Source organism: Ovis canadensis, chromosome 6 (genome assembly GCF_042477335.2).
Source record: "Ovis canadensis isolate MfBH-ARS-UI-01 breed Bighorn chromosome 6, ARS-UI_OviCan_v2, whole genome shotgun sequence".
NCBI classification, from domain to species: domain Eukaryota; kingdom Metazoa; phylum Chordata; class Mammalia; order Artiodactyla; family Bovidae; genus Ovis; species Ovis canadensis.
This window is the reverse complement of record NC_091250.1, coordinates 73,328,311-73,351,719: the sequence shown is the minus strand read 5'-3', so window position 1 is coordinate 73,351,719 and position 23,409 is coordinate 73,328,311. Positions and strand designations below refer to the sequence as shown.

At 43.4% G+C, this 23,409-nt stretch overlaps 1 protein-coding gene across 1 annotated transcript in view; it reads left to right on the top strand.

Annotated features, from left to right (window-relative positions):
• Positions 1–23,409, top strand: part of RELL1 (RELT like 1) — a 76,785-nt gene that overhangs the window by 51,054 nt on the left and 2,322 nt on the right. Inside the window, exons 4-6 of the mRNA XM_069593830.1 lie at positions 2,672–2,729; positions 5,787–6,023; positions 10,648–10,786. Coding sequence (XP_069449931.1) covers positions 2,672–2,729; positions 5,787–6,023; positions 10,648–10,783 — 431 coding nt within the window. The 3' untranslated portion in view covers positions 10,784–10,786. The remainder of the gene's footprint in view (positions 1–2,671; positions 2,730–5,786; positions 6,024–10,647; positions 10,787–23,409) is intronic.

Sequence of the window (23,409 nt, the reverse complement as noted above, 5' to 3'; positions counted from 1 at the left end):
ATATGAGAAACAACACAAGCCTAAAAAAATGTAGTGCTTTTAATATATTTTAATTATCTTCCTGGGAGCATTTTATAATTTGATGTTTCTAACAGAGGTCATCATTTTGCTGGTGATAAATTTTCTCAGGTAACTATATAAACTTTTTGAAAAGCCCATCTTTATAAGTGAATGCTATTAGTGTTATCTTTGTTTTCATTTCTTTCTTTGGTTGTTATTTCCCCTCCTTTTTGTTAATAGTTCTGAAGTTTAGTAAAAGATGGCATAATGTAAATGTCAACTGGCAAATTATTGTGTATTCCCTAAACACTTTATCTGAAAGAAAATGTTTTTTGGAATTCTTAGTATTAGTTCAAGGGAAATGATTAAATTATATTTCAATTTGACTTAGAGGGATAACATGCCTTTTTTTGTCCTGTGGGAGAAGACACTACTTATCCATTTCAGTGCTTTTTTTTGTTATGATAAGAGTCTTTTTATATCAAAACTTGTATTTGGAAGTGTATTTGTGCATTTTCACAGATATTCATGAAAGGCAAAGAAATAATTATTTCTTTTTGAAAATGATAGTGTGTTCCATTAGTATTTCTTCAAAAATCCTATGCATTTGCAAGGGTTGTGAAGGGGATAATATTGGATTGTGGGGGCAAAAAAAATCCCTCACTATTTTATATGTAAAACACAGATATGCATATAATACATAAACAATATCTTCAGTATTATAGTTTTATGGGAGGATGAATTAGGAAAAAATGTCAAAAAAAAAAAGCTTCTAGGTGGAGCAGTCGTGAGAAAAAGTTGCAGAACACTAGATCCATCTTTAACTGTTGACTTAAAAGCAGCAGTGTTGAAACTGGAGCTAATTTTCCTTCTCTTGGAATTTCGAGATTGTTGAATATTAAATATTGGTGTTAGCTCACATGGTAAATAGTGATTTTTTTTAAAAAAAATTGTTTCATGTCTAGAGAACGTGTGGTTAGTACTGAGAACAGCACTTTGAAAATCAATGGAGAGGTTTCCCTGGTGGCTCAGTGTTAAAGAGCGTGCCTGCCAGTGCGGGAGACAGGGGTTCGGTCCCTGAGCCGGGAAGACCCCACATGCCTGGAGCAGCTCACCTGGTGTGGCGCAGCTACAAGGCTGTGCACTAGAGACTGGGGGCTACAACTGCTGAAGCCCATGTGCCTGGAGCCTGTGCTCCAGCAGGAGAAGTCGCCACAGTGAGAAGCCTGGGCACTGCAGCTGGAGAGGGGCCCCCACGTGCCGCAACTAGAGAAGCCCAGGGAGCGACGAAGGCCCAGCACAGCCGGAAACAAAGAAAGATTTTTTTAAAAAATCAACGGAACGGGGTCAAGAGTCAGGCATAACATCTGGCCTGGCCAGGAGATACCCAAGAGGAACTTGACCATTCAGTTCCATCTTTTATTCTTAAGACTTGACACCCTACAAAAAATGAAGTAACATGTGTGTCTGTGTACGGTAGGCACCCAAGAAACTGAGATTCAGTTTAGTTGGCCTTAGCTGGCTTTAGTTGCCAGCCTAGGCTCTACCTACAAATTTGGATTTTTTAAAAAATTTAACATTAGAAGTCTAATTTGACTCAGTCCATATTAGATATCTGCTGTGTGTAACTAGTGAACTTCTTAGATAAGCGCTAGTGGTAAAGGACCCACCTCCCAATGCAGGAGACATAAGAAACCTGGGGTTCAGTCCTGGGTCAGGAAGATTCCCTGGAGGAGGGCACAACACCTCCCTAGTATTATTGCCTGGATAATCCTCACAGACAGAGGAGCCTGGCAGACTACAGTCCACAGGGTTGCACAGAGTCGGACACGACTGGAGTGACTTAGCACTCATGCATGTGACCCTGACCAGCATTTGAAATTTTAAGATAGCTGGCTAGAGTTAAGGTCTTGTATGGTCCTTAAGCAGAGCTAAACCAAATGGCCCACCTGAAAAACTAACCCTTTCTCATCCCCAGTGCTGTGTGGGATAGACTTGATGCTGTTACTGTGCTCTGATCAGGCATGTCCAAAGATCAGACTCTTTGAGACCCCATGAACTGTAGCCCCCCAGGCTCCTCCGTCCATGGGATTTTCCAGGTAAGAATACTGGAGTGGGTTGCCATTTCCTCCTCCAGGAGATCTTCCTGACCCAGGGATCAAACCTGAGTCTCCTGTGTGTGCTGCAGGCGGATTCTTTACCGCTGAGCCATCGGGGAAGCCCATAGACTTGATATTACATGGGGTATCCAGAATTTAGGGCCAATTATTTGAGCACATGTAAGTTATTAGAATATAGGTCTTGAGTCATGCATTTCATGACATATTTAGCAGAGTGAGTTAAATTGAGTTTCCCTTTGGTTTGAGAAGAGGAGAAAGCAATTTCTATGGTATATTGCTGATGATGTATAGGAAGCAGAGCTTTGTGGTAGATCTGCTTTCCCTTGCATAGATCCTCTGCCGCTCTCACTAACTTCCTGCGGGTTGAAAATTATCTGTAGATGGAGACATACCTGGACTTCCCTTGGGAAACGCCCTGCCTTCTCCAGGGCCCCAAGGCCTCATCTGTGAATCGAAGAAACTCAATAGGTGTTTCTCCAACAGTTTTTCTGATATGCTAATTCTATGATCACTCATCTAATACATTCCATTTTAATTTTTTTTTTCTTTAGCAAATGTTGATGTTTTAGCGGCAATGGTAGCAGATAACAGCGTGTGTGATCCTGAAAGGTGAGTGCTTTCCCCCTGATTTTATGAGGCTTTTGTTTTCAATTATCTGCTGGAGCAGGTTTCTCTACTTTGTCCTTATTGATACGTGAGCCAGAGAATTCTTTGCTGTGGGGAACTGTCCTGTGCCTTGTAGGAAGTTTAACAGCATTCTTGGCCTCCAGTGAATAGATGCCATTGTCCCTTTCTCCTGTGATGTGACATCCCACAGTGTCTCCTGACATTGTCCATGTCCCCTGGGGGTGAAGTCGCCCCTGGTTGAGAACTGCTGGGTTAGCGAACCATGATGAGAAGAGGAAGCCCTGGAGCTGGGCACCTGAATTGTCTTCCTTGCACCACTTACAGCTCCCCTCTTCTCGAGTAAGTTAACTGACTACTCTGAGCTCAGGTTCCATTATCTATAAACTGGGGGTAACCACCATACCAACCAAACTGGAACATCATAAGAAATACAGAATATCTTAGGCATTGAAAGACCTCCATGAACAATTCTGCTAAATGAAAAAGTGGGCTGGTTTGGGAGCACCTGCTAAGTTCTATTTTTGTATTAAGGTATAGATGTTTGTTTTAAATTATGGTTGTTGAACTTTACAGTTGGTCGTAATTATAATCACAGGCAACTATATTTCTGTGTAGTCTTTCATGCTTCAGAGAGCATTTATTGAGTGCCTGCTGTGTGGTGGGCATGATGCTGGAGCTGGGCCTTCATACATCCTTGCCGAGGAGGACTCAGTCTAATGGGGAGTAGAAACAAGAAGTATGGGAAGCTTGTGGGGAGAGGAAGTTCAGGACAAAAAGCCCAGGAGAGTGAAAGTGTGGGATGCCCCGGGAAGGTTCAGTCTAGGGTGGCCTGAGGATGTGCTGTGGACAGAAGCGGGAAGGACCAAGGAAGCAGATTGGGTCTGAGTGACCTGGCAAGGGGTTTGGACCTTTTTCTGCTTACTCTCTGGGCTGTGCACGCAGCACATCTTAGCTGTTTCATACATGTTTGTGAAACCGGCCGCATTAGATCTGCGTTTCAGGGAGGTGACTCAGTTCAGGAAGGACAGTGTTGGGAGCCCTGGTGGTGTAGTTCATAGAGACTTATGGGCTGTGGGTCCCCCCACATTCCAGCCCTGACCACAGGCTCATCTAAGGACCATGTCACCTCAGTCATCTTCAGTTCAGTTCGGTTCAGTCGCTCAGTTGTGTCCGACTCTTTGTGACCCCATGAATCGCAGCATGCCAGGCCTCCCTGTCCATCACCAACTCCCGGAGTTCACTCAGACTTGCGTCTATAGAGTCAGTGATGCCATCCAGCCGTCTCATCCTCAGTCGTCCCCTTCTTCTCCTGCCCTCAATCCCTCCCAGCATCAAAGTTTTTTTCAATGAGTCAGCTCTTTGCATGAGGTGGCCAAAGTACTGGAGTTTCAGCTTTAGCATCATTCCTTCCAAAGAAATCCCATTAGAGCATCCTAAAGTCCCCATCACTGGGTTTTAAGCACAGCATGTATAGATAATTGTTTCTTTTTTTTTCTTTTGATAAATGTTTCTTGAATGAATGTTGTTAAACTTTCAATTCAACCTCCTAATATGTGGTATTAACATTGTTTACCCCAGAAAGCTGCAGCTGTGTGTTTTTATTTTAACAACCTAAAAAGTATCTTTAACAAACGCGAGGAAACTTTTGGCTGTTTGGGGTCTTTGAGACTTTCTCTTCAGTTATGCATGTTCCTTTGGAAGTGGATGAGTGGGCTGACTATCTGTAGCATGAAGGCTGGTTGATGCTATCATGAGACCTCCAGGTGCCTTTGGGACTCTTGGCCTGGTCTCAGGAGTCAGGCTCTGCTGTGACACGCTGACTGGCCCACACCCACACTCACACCCACCTATTCCACATCAGAGCACAGATTCCTGGTCAGGCCAGCCCTGTCGTGTCTTAACTCCTCCTTTTCTAGATTACCAGAGGCCTGACACGTGCCTTTTGAAAGCAGCCAGCATATAACCTTTAGACTTGTGCTTTTTATACTTTGGATGGTCTGGCTGGGTTTCTTCTGGGTTATCAAAGTAGTCTCCTCTGTTTCTGAAGCACTGTAGCATGATGGTTAAAATCATGGTTTCGGATTTAGTCTTTCTAGATTTGGATCTCAGAGCCATCACTTGTTAGCTGTGTGACTTTGAGCAAGTTGCTTAACTGCTCTGAGGCTCAGTGTCCTTGTTTTTAAATAATTCCAATTTAGAGGTTTTGTAAAGATCGAATGCTTAGAATGCTAAGTGTTAGGTTTTTATTATTACTATTATCAACATCTCTTTTGAGCATCACTTGATATCTTGGCCTAAAAGCTTTCTTCCTTTGACCCAATCAATAGTCAGACTGGATCAAATATTCTTTCCTAAGTCATCCAGTGATTTGATTGGAATTTAAGTTTTTCTTTCCTCCAGGGTATATATATTCAGGGCCTCTCTTTGCTTAGAGATCTAGAAGGCATTTGGGTAAGTATGAGAAATTAGTTTGCATGAAATTAGATTGTATGAGACGGGAGATCAGCCCTACAAGGAAAGAAACCTCGTACTTCAAAGACAAACAGTGCATCTTCATTAAAAGCAGTCGTTCATTTCCAACCAGTTAACTCCATAGACGGCAGCCCACCAGGCTCCCCCATCCCTGGGGTTCTCCAGGCAAGAACACTGGAGTGGGTTGCCATTTCCCTCTCCAGTGCATGAAAGTGAAAAGTGAAAGTGAAGTCACTCAGTTGCATCTGACTCTTAGCGACCCCATGGACTGCAGCCTACCAGGCTCCTCTGTCCATGGGAGTTTCCAGGCAGGAGTACTGGAGTGGGGTGCCATTGCCTTCTCCAACTAGAAGTGATAAATCACATCATTACTGTTCACAATGAGCTGTCATTGTATAGTCTCAAAGGCTGAGTACCTGCTGCCTGAGGTCAGTCCACAAAGCCCATTTGTATAATTGGAAGAGGTATATATATTTTTTAATTTAAACCTTTCTTACATTACAGAGGGAGCGAATGACATAGCTATTTCTTTCAAGTAACCTTTAATTTTTTTTCTTCCTATCTTAGCCCAGTGACGCCCAGCACTCCTGGGAGCCCGCCGGTGAGCCCTGGGCCCTTGTCACCAGGGGGCACCCCAGGGAAGCATGTCTGCGGCCACCATCTGCACACAGTGGGAGGTCCCGTCGAGCGGGACGTGTGTCATCGGTGTAGGCACAAGCGGTGGCACTTCATAAAACCCACCAACAAGTCCAAAGAGGGCCGCCCGAGGCGCCAAGGAGAGGTCACCGTCCTCTCTGTGGGCAGGTAAGTCCTGGGATGCTTGGGGTTTATGTGACATGGTTGCTCTGCTGTGTGGATTTGTACACCTGTTAAATGTAGCGTGTGTTCTCCTGAGCCTGGCTTGGTCCTGTCTCTTGCCTTTGATATTTTCTGGTGTAAGTCCTGCATTTTTCCAACAGAAGAAGAATTCTAAGAGGTGGCTATTGTGAGACCAGATGTGAGATGTATTGATTAAGGTAACAAATTAATTACTTGCTGTATTAGGGTTTTCCAGGAATCAATAAGATTCTGTATGTATTGTGTGTGTGTGTGTGTGTGTGCGTGCTTCCCAGAATGCCGCTAGTGGTAAAGAACCCACCTGCCAGTGCAGGAGATGTAAGAGACATGGTTTCAGTCCCTGGGTCGGGAAAGTCCCCTGGAGCAGGGCAGGGCAACCCACTCCAGTATTCTTGCCTGGAGAATCCCACATACAGGGGAGCCTGGCAGGCTATGGTCCATAGGGTTGCAAAGAGTTGGACACAACTGAAGCAACTGAGCATGCATGCATATATATACATAATCAATAAGATTCTATATTATGCTTCCTGATGACTCAGGTAAAGAATCTGCCTGCCAGCGCAGGAGATGTGGGTTTGATTCCTGAATCAGAAAGATCCCCTGGAGGACGAAATGGCAACCCACTCCAGTATTCTTGCCTGGGAAATCCCATGGATAGAGGAGTCTGGCAGACTGTAATCCATGGTGTTGCCAAGAGTTGGACATGACTTTAGCGACTAAACCTTCACCATATTATATATATATATGCACACACACATACATACGTATGAGAAGAGATTTATTATGGGAATTAGCTCACATGATTCATGGAGGCCAAGAAGCCCCACGACTTTCTTTCTGCAATCTGGAGAACCAGAAGAGCTGGTGGTAATTCCATCCAAGCCCAAAGGTCTGAGAACCAGGCAAGCCAATGGTGTTAGTCCTGGCACCAGTCTGAAGGCCTAGGAACCTGGAATGCTCATGTCTGATGGCAAAAGAAGAGTAATGTGTCAGCTCAAGGAAAAACAGCAAATTCAGTCTTCCTCTGCTATTTTGTTTTGTTTGGGCCTTTGAGGGTTTGGATGATTCTCATTTGCATTGGGGAAGATCTTTACTCAATCAACCAATTCAAATGCTAATATCTTCTGCAAAAGCCTTCTGCAGATGCCCTCAGACACACCCAGAACTAATGTTTTATCAACTCTCCGTGCAGCCCTTGGCCTGGGCAAGTGACAGCATCGCACTTTCTCCAATAGATAAAGAATCTCCACGCTATATAGCAGTTCCTGTCACTCGTGGAGATCAGATTGGTGGTGGCTCTTGGAGCGGTCATCCAGAGCCCCAGGTCCTTTCCATCTTGTGCCTCTGCCAGGTTTGCTAGCAGGAGAAAGTCCTCAGAGGATTGTTCACAAAAGGTTTTAATGGGATGGGCCTGAAGTGGCACATTTCATTCTTCTCACATTCCTCTGGCTGGTGTTCAATTACTCGGCCACACCTAATGCCCAGGGAGGTAGGAATTGTCATCCAGCCATGTGCTGGGAAGAAGGAAAGAGAAGGAGCTGGTCCATTCTCTGCCGTGTAAGATCATGTGAGTTCCTGGGACTGCTTTCTTTAGTTCGCCTCCTCTGTGCCCTGGTTCCCCGGTCTTAAAGTTCCATTTACTGGTGACCTATATGTGATGCGGAGGTCTTTGGGGGTGATAAATCAATTTGACGATGTGTGTGTTAGTCACTTAGTTGTGTTTGACTCTTTGTGACCTCACGGACTACAGCCTATCACATGCCTCTGTCCATGGGATTTCCCAGGCAAGAATACTGGAATGGGTTGCCATTCCCTTCTCCAGGAGATCTTCCTGACCCAGGGAAGGAATGCAGGTCTCCCACATTGCAGGCAGTTTCTTTACGGTCTGAACAACCAGGGTAGTAATTTGATGATACGTGGTGAGCTTCCCTGGTGGCTCAGATGGTAAAGAATCTGCCCGCAATGCGGGAGACCTGGATTTGATCCCTGGGCTGGGAAGATGCCCTGGAGGAGGGCATGGCAACCTGCTCCAGTATTCTTGCCTGGAGAATCCCCATGGACAGAGGAGCCTGGCGGGCTGCAGTCCATGGGGTTGCAAAGAATCGGACATGACTAAGTGACTAAGCACACACACACACACACACACACAGCATTTTTGGTTGATTTTGAGAGTCCCACAGGAACTGCATGGCTAATGCTGCATGGGCAAAGGCAGTAGAGAGTAGTGGTGGAGAGTAAGCATGCTGGAGCCAGACTGGGGAAGCCCTGAGCAAACACCGACAGTGCTGCCTATATGGTCCTGCTTTCTCTGCTGATAACTCTAGGAAGAGTAGCCTAGACTCACCAAATTGCCCTCATTTGAGTCCTGGCATCACTACAAACTGTTCCTTCTCTCTGTGCCTCAGTATCCGCCTCTATAAAATGGGAATGACACCTCACTGGGTGGCTGTGAAGACTAAATAAGGTGACTCATGTAAAGATCTTAATTCAGTTTTTGTCAATTATTATACACTCAAGAATTGTTGGCTCTTATTAACCAGAAGGACCTACTGTACAGCATAGGGAACTCTGCTTAATATTATGGTAGTAACCTAAGTGGGAAAAGAGTTTGAAGAATGGATACATGTGTATGTATAACCGAATCACTCTGCTGTACGCCTGAAACCTAACACAACATTGTTAATCAGCTATGCTACAATATAAAATAAAAGTTAGAAATAAGGAATTGCTGTCTGTTATTATTATTTTATCATTTGAGTTTCACTGAGTTTTACCATGTGTTGCACAGGCAACAAGGAAACTGCATGGCTCTTTGCCACTTAGAGCAAAACAGTGCTCCTCGTGACCATGCTGTTTTATTCAGAACAGAGTCATGGGAACTTATGAATGTAGAGTGGGGTGAGAACCTGCAAGTTGTTTGGACAAAGTGTATTTTGTTTCCTTTAAAAAAAATCTGCTGAAACTTTCTACTCAGATTCAACATGGCTTTTTTAAATGCCCCAGATCCTAGCACAAACACTGTAAAGTAATTAAACTCTAATAAAAAAAAAATGCCCCACATCCAACTCTGTGTCTTGCAGGTATTAACAGAATAAATACTATGAATGTTGAATGAGCACAGGCTGCTTTTCAGCATATGTTGCTTCAAGAGAGTCTTAGAGTTTGACTGCCTAGGTTTGTGGTGACAGCTTTTTTCCTGATCCTCCTTTCACTTCCGCGGCATCTCCCTCCTGCTTCTGGTGGGTGAGCTCATTTTAGACAAAGAAGGAGGATTTCTTTTAGATGGTTATGAGGGAAATGGAGACCAGGACTAGAGACTCACAAAAGACTTATGAGAAAAGTATTCCAGTTGAATAAATTTTCCTTCTCTTTTAATTCTTAAGGAAATTTTCTCTCAAATTCCTTAACTCTTAATGAAAGCCAAATTTGCTTAAAACAAAACAAAACAAAACAAAACAGACAAAACCCAAGCATACACAAAAACCCTGCCTCTGACTGATGCTGATAAACGTGATTGGGGCCATGTGTGTGTGTGCGTGCCTGTGTGTAGAGATAGACGTTCTGCCAGGAAAAGTTTGAGAAAGGCAACTGCCTAGTGAACATCTGATTTACATACTAGCCAAGCTTTTATCCAGTCTCTGTGGTTAAAACAACTGATGTAAGTGCTCGAGTCCTTGTTAGAAACCACAGCTCTGAGGCTGTTTCATATTTGAGTGCCCTTGTTTCTTGGTGCATTTTCACATGCTCTATAAACTGCGTAGCAGAGTCTGTGATGTGTTGAGTGAACAGTAGCTGGGAGGTTTGGTGGGGGACGGGGAGCCTTGCTCTGTTGGATGGTCCTTCCTGTTGTATATGGTGAATTTCTTTCCTTTAAAAAAATTTTTTTTTGCTTGAGGTATAGTTGATTTAAAATGTCATGTTAGTTTCAGATGTACAGCACAGTGATTCAGTTTTTATTACACACACACACACACACACACACACACACACGTATTCTTTTTCAGATTCTTTTCCCTTATAGGTTGTTACAAAATATTGAGTATAGTTCCCTGGAGTCCCTTGGACTACAAGGAGATCCAACCAGTCCATTCTAAAGGAGATCAGTCCTGGGTGTTCTTTGGAAGGGCTGATGCTAAAGCTGAAACTCCAGTACTTTGGCCACCTCATGCGAAGAGTTGACTCATTGGAAGAGACTCTGATGCTGGGAGGGATTGGGGGCAGGAGGAGAAGGGGACAACAGAGGATGAGATGGCTGGATGGCATCACCGACTCGATGGACGTGAGTCTGAGTGAACTCTGGGAGTTGGTGATGGACAGGGAGGCCTGGCGTGCTGTGATTCATAGGGTTGCAAAGAGTCAGACACGACTGAGCGACTGAACTGAACCCTGTGCTACATAGTAGGCTCTTGTTGATTATTTTATTATATATAGTAGTGTGCACCTGTGAATGTGGTGATTTTCACTGCTGTCCTAACTTTTGACTGCGTTTGTTTTGGGATCCTCCAGGTGGATTTTTAGTTCATTCATGATTCTTGTTCAGTGGAAAGCAAAACCCATCACATCTCCTCTTCCCCCCACTCCACCTGCTCAGGTTTAGAGTTACAAAAGTGGAACCCAAGTCCAATCAGAAGGAGCAGAGAAGTTTGATGTCGGTTAGTGGGACCGACAGTGTCAATGGGGAGGTGCCGGTGACGCCTGTGAAGAGACAGCAGAGTGACACAGAGTAGCAGGTGAGTTGCAGATGTGGCGGCATGGGGGTGGGGTGGCACATGGCGGGGAGAAAGTGCTGAAGAGCATCCCTGGGGTCTATGGTGACATGAGAGTGACTTGGCAAGGACATGGGAGTGGAGCAGGTAGGGCTCTAGGGGACAGAACACCATCTCCTGTCTGCCCAGAGCTTTGTGTGAAGAGCCCATCAACACAGGTGCCTCTAGAGGCTTGGCCTACGTGGTGATGAGGAGGATTACTTATGAGGCAATGTGGACTGGTGGAGATTGTGGTAAACTAGAGATCACATGCCCCATCCATAGGGTTTGCATGCCCACAAGACAGGAGGCACTTAGTGTGGCTATATCTTTGCAAAAAAAAGATGGAAATCTAGGAGTTTTTACATATGAAATAACCACAGACTTTTAAATGTTGGCAGCGTGGTAAAAATCCTTTTAAAAACCGTTCAGGCCAAATGACACATAATCTTGTCGTCACTTCTAGGTTAACAGGGATTTGATAAAGCCTGGAGCAAGCAAAGCAATGCTTTTTCCTTTGAGAAACTAGTTTTCTTTGATGTCTCACAGTTCTAAAATATCCCTAGTAGAAATATTACTCTTTCCATCAGATATTTTGAAGCAATTTAAAAGTGAAAGTGAATGCTTCTTAGTTTGGCTGTTTTAACTTTGGAAGATATTACTTAAAAAAGCCTCTGCTAATTTGATATTGGCTTAGCTTTTATCTTCCTGTTTGCTTTCTGTTCTGGCTTGAGTCCTGCCCATCCCTTTCATGTTCTTTATTAGATATAAAAGGAAGGGAGTGACCAGCTCCAGAGTCTTCAGTGGAACCATCAGAGCCTGAGTGTTAAGGCAGGAGAGGTTCCACTTACAAAGGGAGGGGGAGGCAGGGTCCTGGAAGGTACAGGGAAATAGCAAGGTCAAGTCCCCATTTACCACTCACTAGCGCTGGGACCTGGGCGAGGTGCTTGGGCTTTTTGTGCCTCACTTTCCTCACTGGGAAGTAAAAATAATATTGCCTCCCTGGAGGGAATGGCAGTAAGATATGAGGGAAATAATGCAGGAGGCCCAGGGCCTGGCAGATAGGAAATGCTCAGTCAGTGCTACTAATCATTATAAGTGAATTCACTTGTGGTCAGTGTGGCTGTGTGGGGGGAGAAGTGGCTTTTGAATGCAGCTTCTCTGATAACCTGCCCAGGCTCAGAGGGGTTGGGGATGATCCAGAAGTCATCTGGAGGAATTGTGCTCCTAAATTCCATAAGACATAGGGGTTCTCACAGCTTTCCAGCACTAACTCTTGCTGTCTTGCCCTTGGGAAGATCTGGCCCTTCCCCGTGAGTTGAGAAGCCCAACAGGGGCTTTCTTAAAAGCAGAGTTCCTTTTTAGTCAGTTACTCTTGCCTTGGGAAGGGAACCAGTATTTAGGAAAAGGAAGTGGATGATGAAGATAATAATAAAAGCAACTGATGTCAGTTCAGAGTTGTAGTCTTCTGGATGTTGTACTGAGATATATCTCACATGTCACTATTATAAACATTTCCTAATGGGATGAATACTTTTATCCCTGCTTTATAGATGAGGAAATCAGTGCATGGAAAGGATAAGTCATATACATGGTGTGGGTCACATAGCTGGAAGGAGGAGCTGATGTGAACCGAGGTCTGTGACTCTAAGACCAGCCACACTCTTCTGCCATCCTGGGGTGCTCATGAAGGGGCAGCTGAAGACCCACGAATGCAGAACATTTCCCCCAATGATCTCGAACCTGGTGGTCTAATATGGTAGTCACTGGTCATCTATGGCTACTTAAATTTAAATTAATTTAGATAAAAAATTTAGCTCTACAGTTGCACTAGTCACATTTTAAGTGTTCAGTAGCCACAGATGGCTAGGGTGTGCCATATTGGACAATGTAGATATGGAACATTTTCGTTGTTGCAGAAAGTGTTACTGACGGAGTAGATGGTCCTCAGATGTTAGAACTGGATTTTGGTCAATTAGAGAAGCATTCTGACTGAAAGCGTGAGGGCTTGCCTTTTGGGAAGAGAAGTATGTGGCTATTCAAGTCTAAGGTGAGGAAGGCCAGCCAGGTCAGCTGCAAAGAAAGCATGAGTTGTGATGACAGTTCTGCAGATGAGTCATCAACCTGGCAGTGTGTTGAGGGATGGAGCAGACCGTGGGTAAGAAGACACTGTTCGCCCTCGGGCAGGAAGTGCAAGGTGATCCTTGGTCTGGCCCAGCAGGATTACAGCCTTGCTAATGTGCCGTGGCTGGTTTTGGCCACTACTGCCCAGAGAGAGGCACTCAGGATCTGGGAAGGTTAAAAGAATTAGGCTTGCTCAACTAGTGTTCTTGGTCCAAATTCTGTCTGTATCTGGATTTGATCCAGTCATCCGAAATTCTGACCACATCTCACTGGTTTAAAATTTGATACTCTCTGCAAAGCATCCAGTCATCTCCCAGGATTTTGTGAAAGAGCATTGGGTTTGATTAGGAGACCTGGGCTTTCATCCTAGCTTTGCTACTTGGAAATCATCCTCAACTGTTTTTACCCTTGGTTTTCTTGAATGTGAAATACGATATTGAATTCATCAATTGAATGCAGGTGCCAGGAGAGCGTCTGGCATGTCGTTGGCTCTCGGTGGTGGTGTGCTGGCCAAAGGATCAACAAGCACATGAGTGACCTTGGAAAGGGGTGTGTTTTCTGAGCCTTCAACTTTTTAATTAATTTTGGAATAAAAAAATAATATTTATTTTGGAAAATTTCAGAGAGACTCAGAAGTAGAGAGAGTAGTGTCATGAATACCCATGGGACTAATTTATTTCTAATACGTGCTGCGTGTTGAGTATCTACTGTGTACCTGGCATGCTTTGGAAGGAGTAGTAGGGAGATGCCAGGTTAAGCACAGAGAGTTGAAGCAACTTGTTTGAAGTTAGCAGTAAGAATGTGGTAGAGTTTAGAGTCCAGCCCAGGCAGTCTGGCTCCTGGAGTCCCAGACGTCACCACTCCGCCAGGTCTGGGAAAATCAGGTCCTGGGATTAGAGTCTGCTGGGGGGTCTTGCTAAGTAAGGATGTCTGGTGAGCCCGAGAGAATGGGCTCTAAGAAAGGAGGGAAGAGAATATTCGTTGACACTTAAAAATACTTATGTATTCATGAAAATTTTTCTTGCTTGGTTTCTTATTATTTATCATCCTCCAAGAGATGGCTATTTAATAGGACTTGATTTTTCAACTAGAGAAATCTGGAAGTTTTTCCTTCTGGACCCAGATAGCAGAGTTCTGAGCTTGTTCTGAGCTGAATCAAAAGATCTGCAGTGGAATGTGGCTAATACAGTAAGACAGGAGTGTTATATATCTTTAGAGTTGTATTTTTTTTTGAAAAATGTTTTTGTTTAAATTTGGATTTTTTGGCCATGCTATTTTACTGAAATGCCTTGTTTTAAACTGGAGTGGGTTGCCATTTCCTTCTTCAGGGGATCTTCTCAACCTAGGGATCAAACCCAGGTCTCCCATATTGCAGGCAGATTCTTTACTGTCTGAGCCACCTGGGGCTACTGTTTTAATGTAAGACTGCTCCAAATATTTGAATGCAAATGCACATCTACCCAGTGATTAGGATTCCTTCTTAAAAAAAAAAAAAATCCAGTGGCTGATACCACAGACTGGATTTAGGATTTCTCTCCCTCTCCTTCTCTTTTTATTTTTTCTTTTAAAGTAATTTTTATTGGCATTTTCCTTCTATTTTTAAAAAATAAAATCTGCTGTTTGGCATTTTTTCCCCCTCTGTTTCCTTGGCCTGAGTTCTATTTTGTAGCTGGATCTGATTTGCCCTCTGCCTGATTTATTTTGGCAATGCAGTTAAAATGGTTTCTTTTTTCCACAGAAAATGTGTTTTTATTTCTTCCTAGAAGAATAAGCTTTTGTTCTTCAAAGTTAAATAAATCAAATTGCTTTCAGCCTCCAAATGCCACTGCTTTGTCTTCATTATCATTGGTCTTTTGCTTTTTAAAAGTGATGCTGTCCTAAGCAATCTCCAGCACATGTTTCTGAAGTATCTGCCCCCCCTCCCTTTTTTTTCCAATTTATGGTAGTACCTTATTGAAGACATTGATTTGGTAAGCTTACAGAACAATGTTTTTTATGAAAACAAAAATTGTATAAGATATCTTTTTGTTTCAAGTTTTTTTTTGTTATTGGAGCTATTCAATTAATTCTTATTTCAGTCCTTTAGCTTAGTGATTAAAGGCTGAGTTTTAAGAATTTCCTGGTGGTCCAGTGGTTAGGACATCACAGTCTCATTGCTGAGGCCCCATGTTCGATCCCTGGCTGGGGACCTAAGGGGATCCCACAAGCTGAGTGGTGCTACCAAGAGAAAAAAAAATAGAAAGGACAGCTGAGTTTTTTTTTTTTTTTTTTTTTTTTTTTAGGACAGCTAAGTTTTAAACTGCTTAGGTTTTCCTGCGGTGGGGGCGGGGGGTGGAGTTGTTTAAGAATTCCTTTTTTTTTAAGCTTTAAATTTTTTTATTTTTATTTTTTAATTCTTTTCTTTTTGGCTGCGCTGTGCACAGGCGCTGTTGCAGCACATGGGCTTTCTCTAGTTGCAGTGAGCCCAGCTTTTCATTGCAGGGGCCTCTCTTGTTGCAGAGTACTGGCTCTAGGGTTCGAGGGCCTCAGTAGTGGCAGTGCATGGGTGGAGTTGTCCCGAGACATGTAGGATCCTAGTGCCCAGACCAGGGATCAAGCCTGCGTTCCCTGCATTGGCAGATGGATTCTTGTGAAGTCCCTAAACTGCTTAGGTTTAATTTTAACTATGCCACTAACTACCGATTATTTTCAGCAAGTTACTTAACCCCTCCAATCCTCAGTTCTTCATCTTTAAAGTGGTGGGGGGTGGGGTGTTTGAACATGAATGACATACTGTGTATGTACAATTCTTAAATCAGGCCTTGGCACAGAGTTAGTATTAACTAACTCACTATTCACTATTATCAGTAATTTCCACCCCACTCTCAGGGGTCTTCGTTATTCATTAGCTCATTCCTCAAGCATCACTTTTGGATACTGTGACTCGCTTTTTACTTCTTAAGAACATTAGGGCTTTGGACTCTGATGACATTTCAGAAATAGATACTTGGCAAGTCCCTTAGGAATTTGGGCTGTTTTCTTGTTTGTGTTAAGAGGGGCTTAGAAATAACCATGCCCCTTTTACTGGAGGTGGAATCAGGATTAGTAACAAGGCAATTGAAAAGTGTTGTAACTTAAATTTTTTTTATTAGACAAATCAGAGAAGGGGTTATATGAAGAGGTAGTGTGGACTGAATTAACTATGCTGCTGCGTGGCTGGGGCTCTGCTCAGGGATAAAAGTCTCCTTTTTGCCAAGACTATCTCAGGGATGATGCTCCCTTCCTTTTCAGGACCACGGCCAGGCACAAGGTCAGTTCTCCTGACCTTCAGGGCTTTCATTTCCTACACTAACAGTGAGGGAAGGCATGCTTTTTTCTGTTTTGCTTTTGAACTCTTGTGACAGGCAGTGCAGTGAAAGTCGCTGAGTCATATCCGACTTTTTGCGACCCCATGAACTGTAGCCCACCAGGCTCTTCTGTCCATGGGATTCTCCAGGCAAGAATACTGGAGTGGGTTGCCCTGCCCTCCTCCAGGGGATCTTCCTGACCCAGGAATTGAACCCACATCTCTTATGTCTCCTGCACTGGCAGGCGGATTCTTTACCACTAGTGCTGCCTGGGAAGCCTGAGAAAGTTTAGGTACCATGAGTTAATTTTTTTCTCTATAGCTTATATTTTTTTTCAGGGCAAAATGCATATATATTTTTTTAAAGCGAAAGGATCTCATATTTGATGGAAGCCCCTTCAGTTGGTTCCTTGGCATTTATAGACAGAAACTACACTCAAATAGCCATGGATAGGACCACCTGGCTGATTTAGAAATGGCATAATACATTTCTAAAGAGTAAAAGCAGTACTTTCTTTAATGCTTGTGTTGTCCTTATATGAAAGACCAATCCCACTGAGTCCATCTTAAATATGAAAGTGGAGGGAGGTTAACATCTGTCCTTGACTATTCACTGCCTGTGCAAAACACAGGCCTGTAGAACCAGGCAGATGAGAAGAGCTAAGTGGGGGATAGACATTTGAATGCAACCTGATGAGTTATGGGTGGTCATCTCTGCACTTTGTAGTTGAAGAGCTAGGCTCAGTGGGATGAACTTTTCCTAGATCCCTGAGCTAGGTAGGGAGAGGGCTTAGGTGGGAAGAAATCCACATATTGGAGCCAATATGCTCTGATGTGGTTTTGAAGTTCAAGGAAGCTTTGCTTCAACAGAGAAAACAATCCTCATTCAGTGTAGCCCTGTAATTCACAGCAGTGATCATTTCAACGTTATCAACTTTCCCTAGGCTCCATCTCCTATGGGGACCACCTGATGTCTTTCGGCTGTTAGAGCTGTGTCTGGATCAGTCCAAATTTGTGAGCTATTCTGTTTTCTTACAAGTAGACTGAGATCATAGACTTTGCAGTCTCAGAGGAGCTGTGATGGCTAATTCAGGTCAGTTCCAGTACAGTTTTGTCTTTTAAAAGTATTTATTGAGCTCCTGCTATGTGCCAGGCTTTAGGATCGCAACAGTGTGGAAAAGGGACAGAGGTGGGCCATGCTGTCACGGAACTTCTGCTCGTTTTTGTAGTAATTGTTTCTCCCCACGGCCCCGTCCCCTCGTTTAAGAATAAAGAATGTCCTCAGACATTAGGAACATTGTTCAAAGTTATCAGGGATGGTTCATTCCAGAGCCTGAGCTTGGACTTCCTGATAGTTCAACCTCTTCACTGCTTCTGAGAGCCTGGATATTACAAGTGTTTGAAATGGAATCGCTTTTAAAAATGGAAAAATGAGACATACACGCAATATAATATTCAAATAGCATTAAAAAGTTGTGGAGTGAAAGTCTTTGAAAAACCAAGACTTTATCCTGTCTACACCCTTTCACCCCTACCACACACACACATCATTTCCCAGTCTTTTTCCCAAGAGGGGACCACGGTGGTTGTGTCCTCAATATCCTTTCAGGATTATGCTATGCATGTACCTGCTTATACAGCACATATATGTGTCAGGACTTCACTGGTGGTCTAGTGGTTAAGAATCTACCTGCCAGTGCAGGGGATGTGGGTTCAATGCCTCGTTGGGGAACTAAGATCTCACATGCCCCACCAGGCAACTAGAGAGAAGCCCCCACACCACAACGAAGACCCAATAAATATGTAAAGAATTTTTTAAAAAACGTACATATGTGTCTGCAGCCTCCTCCTTTGCCCTTCTACAAATAAGAGCTTAGATACATGTCTGCATCTTCCTTTTTACTGATGTTGATGACTGATAACTTCCCTGAACTGTTTTTATTCTCCCACATTGATTTAGCCATGAGGAGTGGACATGCTGGACTCATTTAAAATGTTGTATGCCCTGTTGGTTCTGTTTTGTTGGGAATAGCCCCCAAAACATTTATGGACATGATCTGAGAATCTGGGGTGGACCTAAAACATACTTATAACTATAGTGTTCTAAATTATTCTCCACAACTTTGATCTGTATACAGCGAGACTGAAACATTTGTCAGTGTTCCCAGAATTTAGATAACTTGGGGGCCCAGAGATTTTGTTTTGTTTTGCCACCAAAGTTAACTGTCTCCTCTCCTCAATTATCTCCCTCGCCAGGGTCTGCTCCAGGGTGCCTCCCTAGTGCTGGCTGGAAGGGGACCCGCTGACCGCTCAGGGATCTTATCTGTCCTCCCGGGTGGCCCTGCCACCCTCTGACAAGGCTTGGGAAAGAGGGCTGCGATGTCTGCCCTTTCACCACAGAAGCTGCAGCATTGGAGGCTCACGGGGATTTTGGAGGATGAAAGAAAGGGCAGACCTAAGGCATCCTAGGAAATGCCTTTGGAGACATTTTGACCTAAAATGGGAAAGAAGAGAAAATTAATAGTCATATTCAGGATTTTTATGTTTCTTAATCTGTAACTCAAGACTTGGAACTACTAACTTTAACTAGCTAAATAAACAGTAGTCCCTGTTTTCTAGTAGTCATCTATTTTCTACAAGGATGTATGGTGTAGTAGCTCCACAGTATGGGTTCTGGAACCAGACTCCTTGTGGCAAGTCCTGGCCTGGCATCTTATAGCTGTGTATTCTTGGACAAGTTCCTTAGCCTTGGCTTTTCCATCTGCAAAATGGGCTTAATAATACTACCACCTGCCTCATAGGGATGTTGTTCCTTGGCACTTCGCAACTGCTAAATAGGCAAATGCTTCATGTTATTATTGCAATATTGTGTCAGATGGAGCCTATTTAAACACTTAGCAAATAAAAGTGTAAAAATTTAATTTTGGGGGGGCATGTGACATGTAGTTCCTTAGTTCCTGACCAGGGATCGAACCTGTGCCCCTGGCAGTGGAAACACATAGTTTTAACCACTGGATCACCAGGGAAGTCCCCCAAATGAATAGTTTTTGATGTTTCTTAATTTTCCTGAGGCTCAGAGAGGCAGGTTAGATGTAACCTATAAGATGTTGTGGTTTTGTTTATTTGACACTCAGGTAGAGACTTACTGGGGTTTCCCTGATGGCTCAGCGGTAAAGAATCTGCCTGGAATGCAGGAGACGCTAGGAGATGCAGGTTCAATCCCTGGGTCGGCAAGATCGCCTGGAGGAGGGCATGGGAACACACTCCAGGCAACCCATTCTTGCCTGGAGAATCCCATGAACAGGGGAGCCTGGCGGGCCACAGTCCATAGGGTCACAAAGAGTCTCACACAACTGAAGTGACTTAGCATGAGCACGAGAGACCTCCTAAAGGCAAGGCGGTAGAGAGGCAGTGTTTAGCTCATTTTGTTTTCCTTAGGAGAAAGAGGTGGGACTGTTCGGAGTCATAAGTGGTTCTGCCTGGAGCTTAGTGTAGATATTGAGTCAGAGGTGTATTGAGACTAGTAGGGAACTGCTGTATTTCGTTTAAATCCTTCCCAAGTGAACCCTTGTTTTTCCAAATACAGAATAACTTTCCATTTTACTTGGAATAAAGTGCTCTGATTCTCACCATCCATTGGATTGGTAAATCACAAGCTCACCTGTTGTCACTTGGGAAGCCCAATGTTGCTAAATATATGAACACCTTTAAATTGCTATGCAGCTGGGACTTACCTGGTGGTCCAGTGGTTAAGACGTCACCTTCCAGTGCAAGGCGTGTAGGCTTGATTCGTGGTCAGGGAGCTAAGATCCCAAATACCTTGGGGCCAAAAAACCAAAACAGAAAACAAGCAATGTTGTAACAAATTCAATAAAGACTTTCAAAATGGACCACATCAAAAAGTCTTTAAAAAGTTCTGTGAAGCTATAAGTCAGATTAACCCTCAGACTTCTCCGTAATATCCACAACTAATGTGAGAAAGCTATCAAAGCTACAGGGAGTGGACAGCTTCCCCATTGGTGTCAGACAAGGGCAGGCTCCGGAAGACCCCACGGTGCCATGAATGTCTCCGTGTGATTGGTGTGGCAGTGACTGTGGGGCTTCCAGGTGGGACCTCCTGGGCTGGAACCACTGCTTTCCTATTATTAGTTGTGTGGCCTTGGGCGAGCTATTGAACCTGCTAGCCTCAGTGTCCACTTATGAAAAATGAGAGTCGGCCTTGACTCATGGAGTCGCTGGAAAGAGTGAGTTACTGAATCTGGAGTGCTTAGCACGGCAGTGTCTGGTACATAGCACTGTGTAAATGTCAGCCACTGTTGTTGGTAGTCAGACAGTGCTCCTGCCTTAATCCCCTGTCCTTGGAGGTCTTAGTGTTCACTGTCAATGAGTGTTTTTAGGCCTGTAATATCTTAAAACATGGCTCTCATTATTAAAGGGGTCAGATCCTTTTTTCTGGAGAATCCCTTTTAGGAAGGGACATATGTTTTCTAATCAAAGCTCTACTGTGGCTTGTGTGGAACCTTAATAATGGAATGATTGTTTTTATTATTAGAATTGTGTAGAAAGCAGTAAACTTTACAGAAAAAGATGACCACTTTTTTCTAGATTTTTTTTTTCCCCCTCTAACGTTCTTAATTTCTCTCCATCAGTCTTGTTCTATGATGGAAATAGTCACACTTGGGACTTCTGAATTGTCTTTTCAGTATATGGAAGTTTTGTTTCATTTCTCCCAGCTTGAGTAATCGCTTGTGTAAGATAATCATCTCCAAATTTCCCCCATCTTACCCCCCCAAAAGATAGGTCAGTCTTATTAATTATGTAAGGTCCCATAGGGGTGGACCTGAGAATAACCGGTGGATGGAGTGTTTTTCTCCCTCTGGTCCCTGCTTCTGGCCTTCGTTAGTGCTCACGCCAGCCCATCCCTGGCATTCACACTGCTGTGTGCCCTTAGAGAAGGCACCTTTTAGCATTAATGTGCTGTAGTATAGAAATACTATTTTAAAATATGTTTGTTCATAAATACAGTTGTATTCACAGCTATAGAATGAAATGAGAAGGAATTTAATGCACCATGACACAGTACCAGAAAAGAGGCTGCAGTTGGAAATTTATAAGTTGTTCAGAACCTGGCGTCTTCTTTCCTCTGGATTATTGCTCAGATAAGACAGGCATTTACCTGGGAATTGATAGCTGCCATGCTGGTCAAGTTTTCCCTTTTGTTAAGTGTGTCTTTGTGAAGAGGGAGAGCCCAGGACTGTAATCAGTGCTGGGTAGCATTCAGTAGCCCCTGAAAGGTTAACTTTCCTTTTTTCTGCCTTGTTTCAGGTATTAGTAATCAAGACTTTAAGCAGCAGTTTGTACTTTTCACATCCTCTTTCAAAGACATTGTATGCACTGCAGTTTTAATCAGCCACAGAAGACCATTGTAGAAGAGAGCCTCCTTGATGAGATGCTGGTGATGGTCATGATAGCTAACTTTAAGGAGGCTACTGACTGCTTGGCCTTGTGTTAAGCATTGCACATATATCCTCTTATGTAAAACCCCCAACAGCTCTATGAGGGATGCTGCAGAGAGGCCAAGGTTCAACAGCTAGTCACAGGGGTCTGGATTTGGGGACAGGCCACTGGCCCGACTCTTCCTTTTTAGCCAGCCTTGGTCTTACATGCCCTCTCCTTAAAGTTGGTCAAACCTATGCAAAGAACTCTAAATGGGAAGTTCTACTAGGTTGGAATGATGGAAATGTTTACTTTGATGGCACATTTCATTCTAAGCCTGACATCCCTTGCTTTTGACCTTCTTGCTTCTGTAATGCAAGAAAGTCCAGGGCTGAGGGAGCAGCTGATAAAAGAGGAGACATAAAAATAGTTGAGTACCTATTTTCTAGTTAATGGCCTAGTGTGAAGTTTTCCTGAGAAAATTCTCTTTTTTGTTTACTTTTTTCTTCTTTTAGGACAATTTTTCTATTTTTGCACCTCTGGCTTTTCTACCTTTTTTCCTTGCTAGTATCTTCCATATAATTATTAATCAACTCTCAAATGACAGTATTCCTGGAGTTGACTTTGTTCAGTCTTATGGCACAAATCCATAGTTCACTTGTGCTGGGTTGTAACAATGCAGTGTGGAGAATTACTTAATTCATTTATAATTAAGAACTTGGTTCATGCTGTTTTAGAGAACACTGTTTTATTTCCTTTTCAGTTAAAGGGATAAGGGTCCTTTTCCCAACCCGTTTAGTTTGGGAAATCTCTCTGTCTTTCACACACACACACACACACACACACACACACACACACACAGAATATTATAAATGACACAATGGCAGAAAAGGATAATGTGGACAGTGTTGGACTGCATATCCTGAAGGATGAATTATGAAATCAGTACAACAACAACAAAAATAAGTACAAAAAACAAAGTAATACTTCAGTAAAGACGTACTATTGACTTTTTATTTCTTCATATTTCTGTAAGTTGGTTTCATCTCTGTTTCTGTTTAGCATTTATAGGCAAACACAATCTGGAGAGACAAGAGAATGTTTTGTTTCTTAACCCAGTGTAGGTTGGCCTGCGTGGTGTGTGTGTTTCAGTATACACAGGCATACATAGAATTTTAGTACGCCTGTGTATCCTGGATCTTCAAGACAGGAAAGTAAAACGGTACATAACTCTGTCACGTAGGTGAGACCGCTGTAAACCAACCAAACAAAACACCCTTTGAAAAAAAAAAGTAGAAAATTATTTTTCAGGTTTATAAGGGGCGTCATTTGTAATTTAAACATAGACACTGATGTGGGCCAGTTGTTAGAAGAACCTAAAAATATTGTATGTAGCTTTCTGAAGGAGAAGGAAGACCTAGGATCGAGCATTTTATCATTGTGTTCTTACTCACCCAGCAAAGTCCCAGTCAGGCTGCCCCATTTGCTCAGTGGAGATGTGAAGTTAAGTCAGTTTGCTGTGGCTTGGGAAAGACCCTGTGCCTGACACATGGAAGGATACTTGTGATGACCACATTCACCCTGTAGCTTGTTACTTGATAGAATATAAATGAAAAGTTAAAGAACAGGTTCCTGGAATAAGTAATACACGATATCCAGGGAGGATACCCACCCGTCACCCCAGAACCTTGTGTCCAACAGACCAATGCCCTCAGACTAGGGT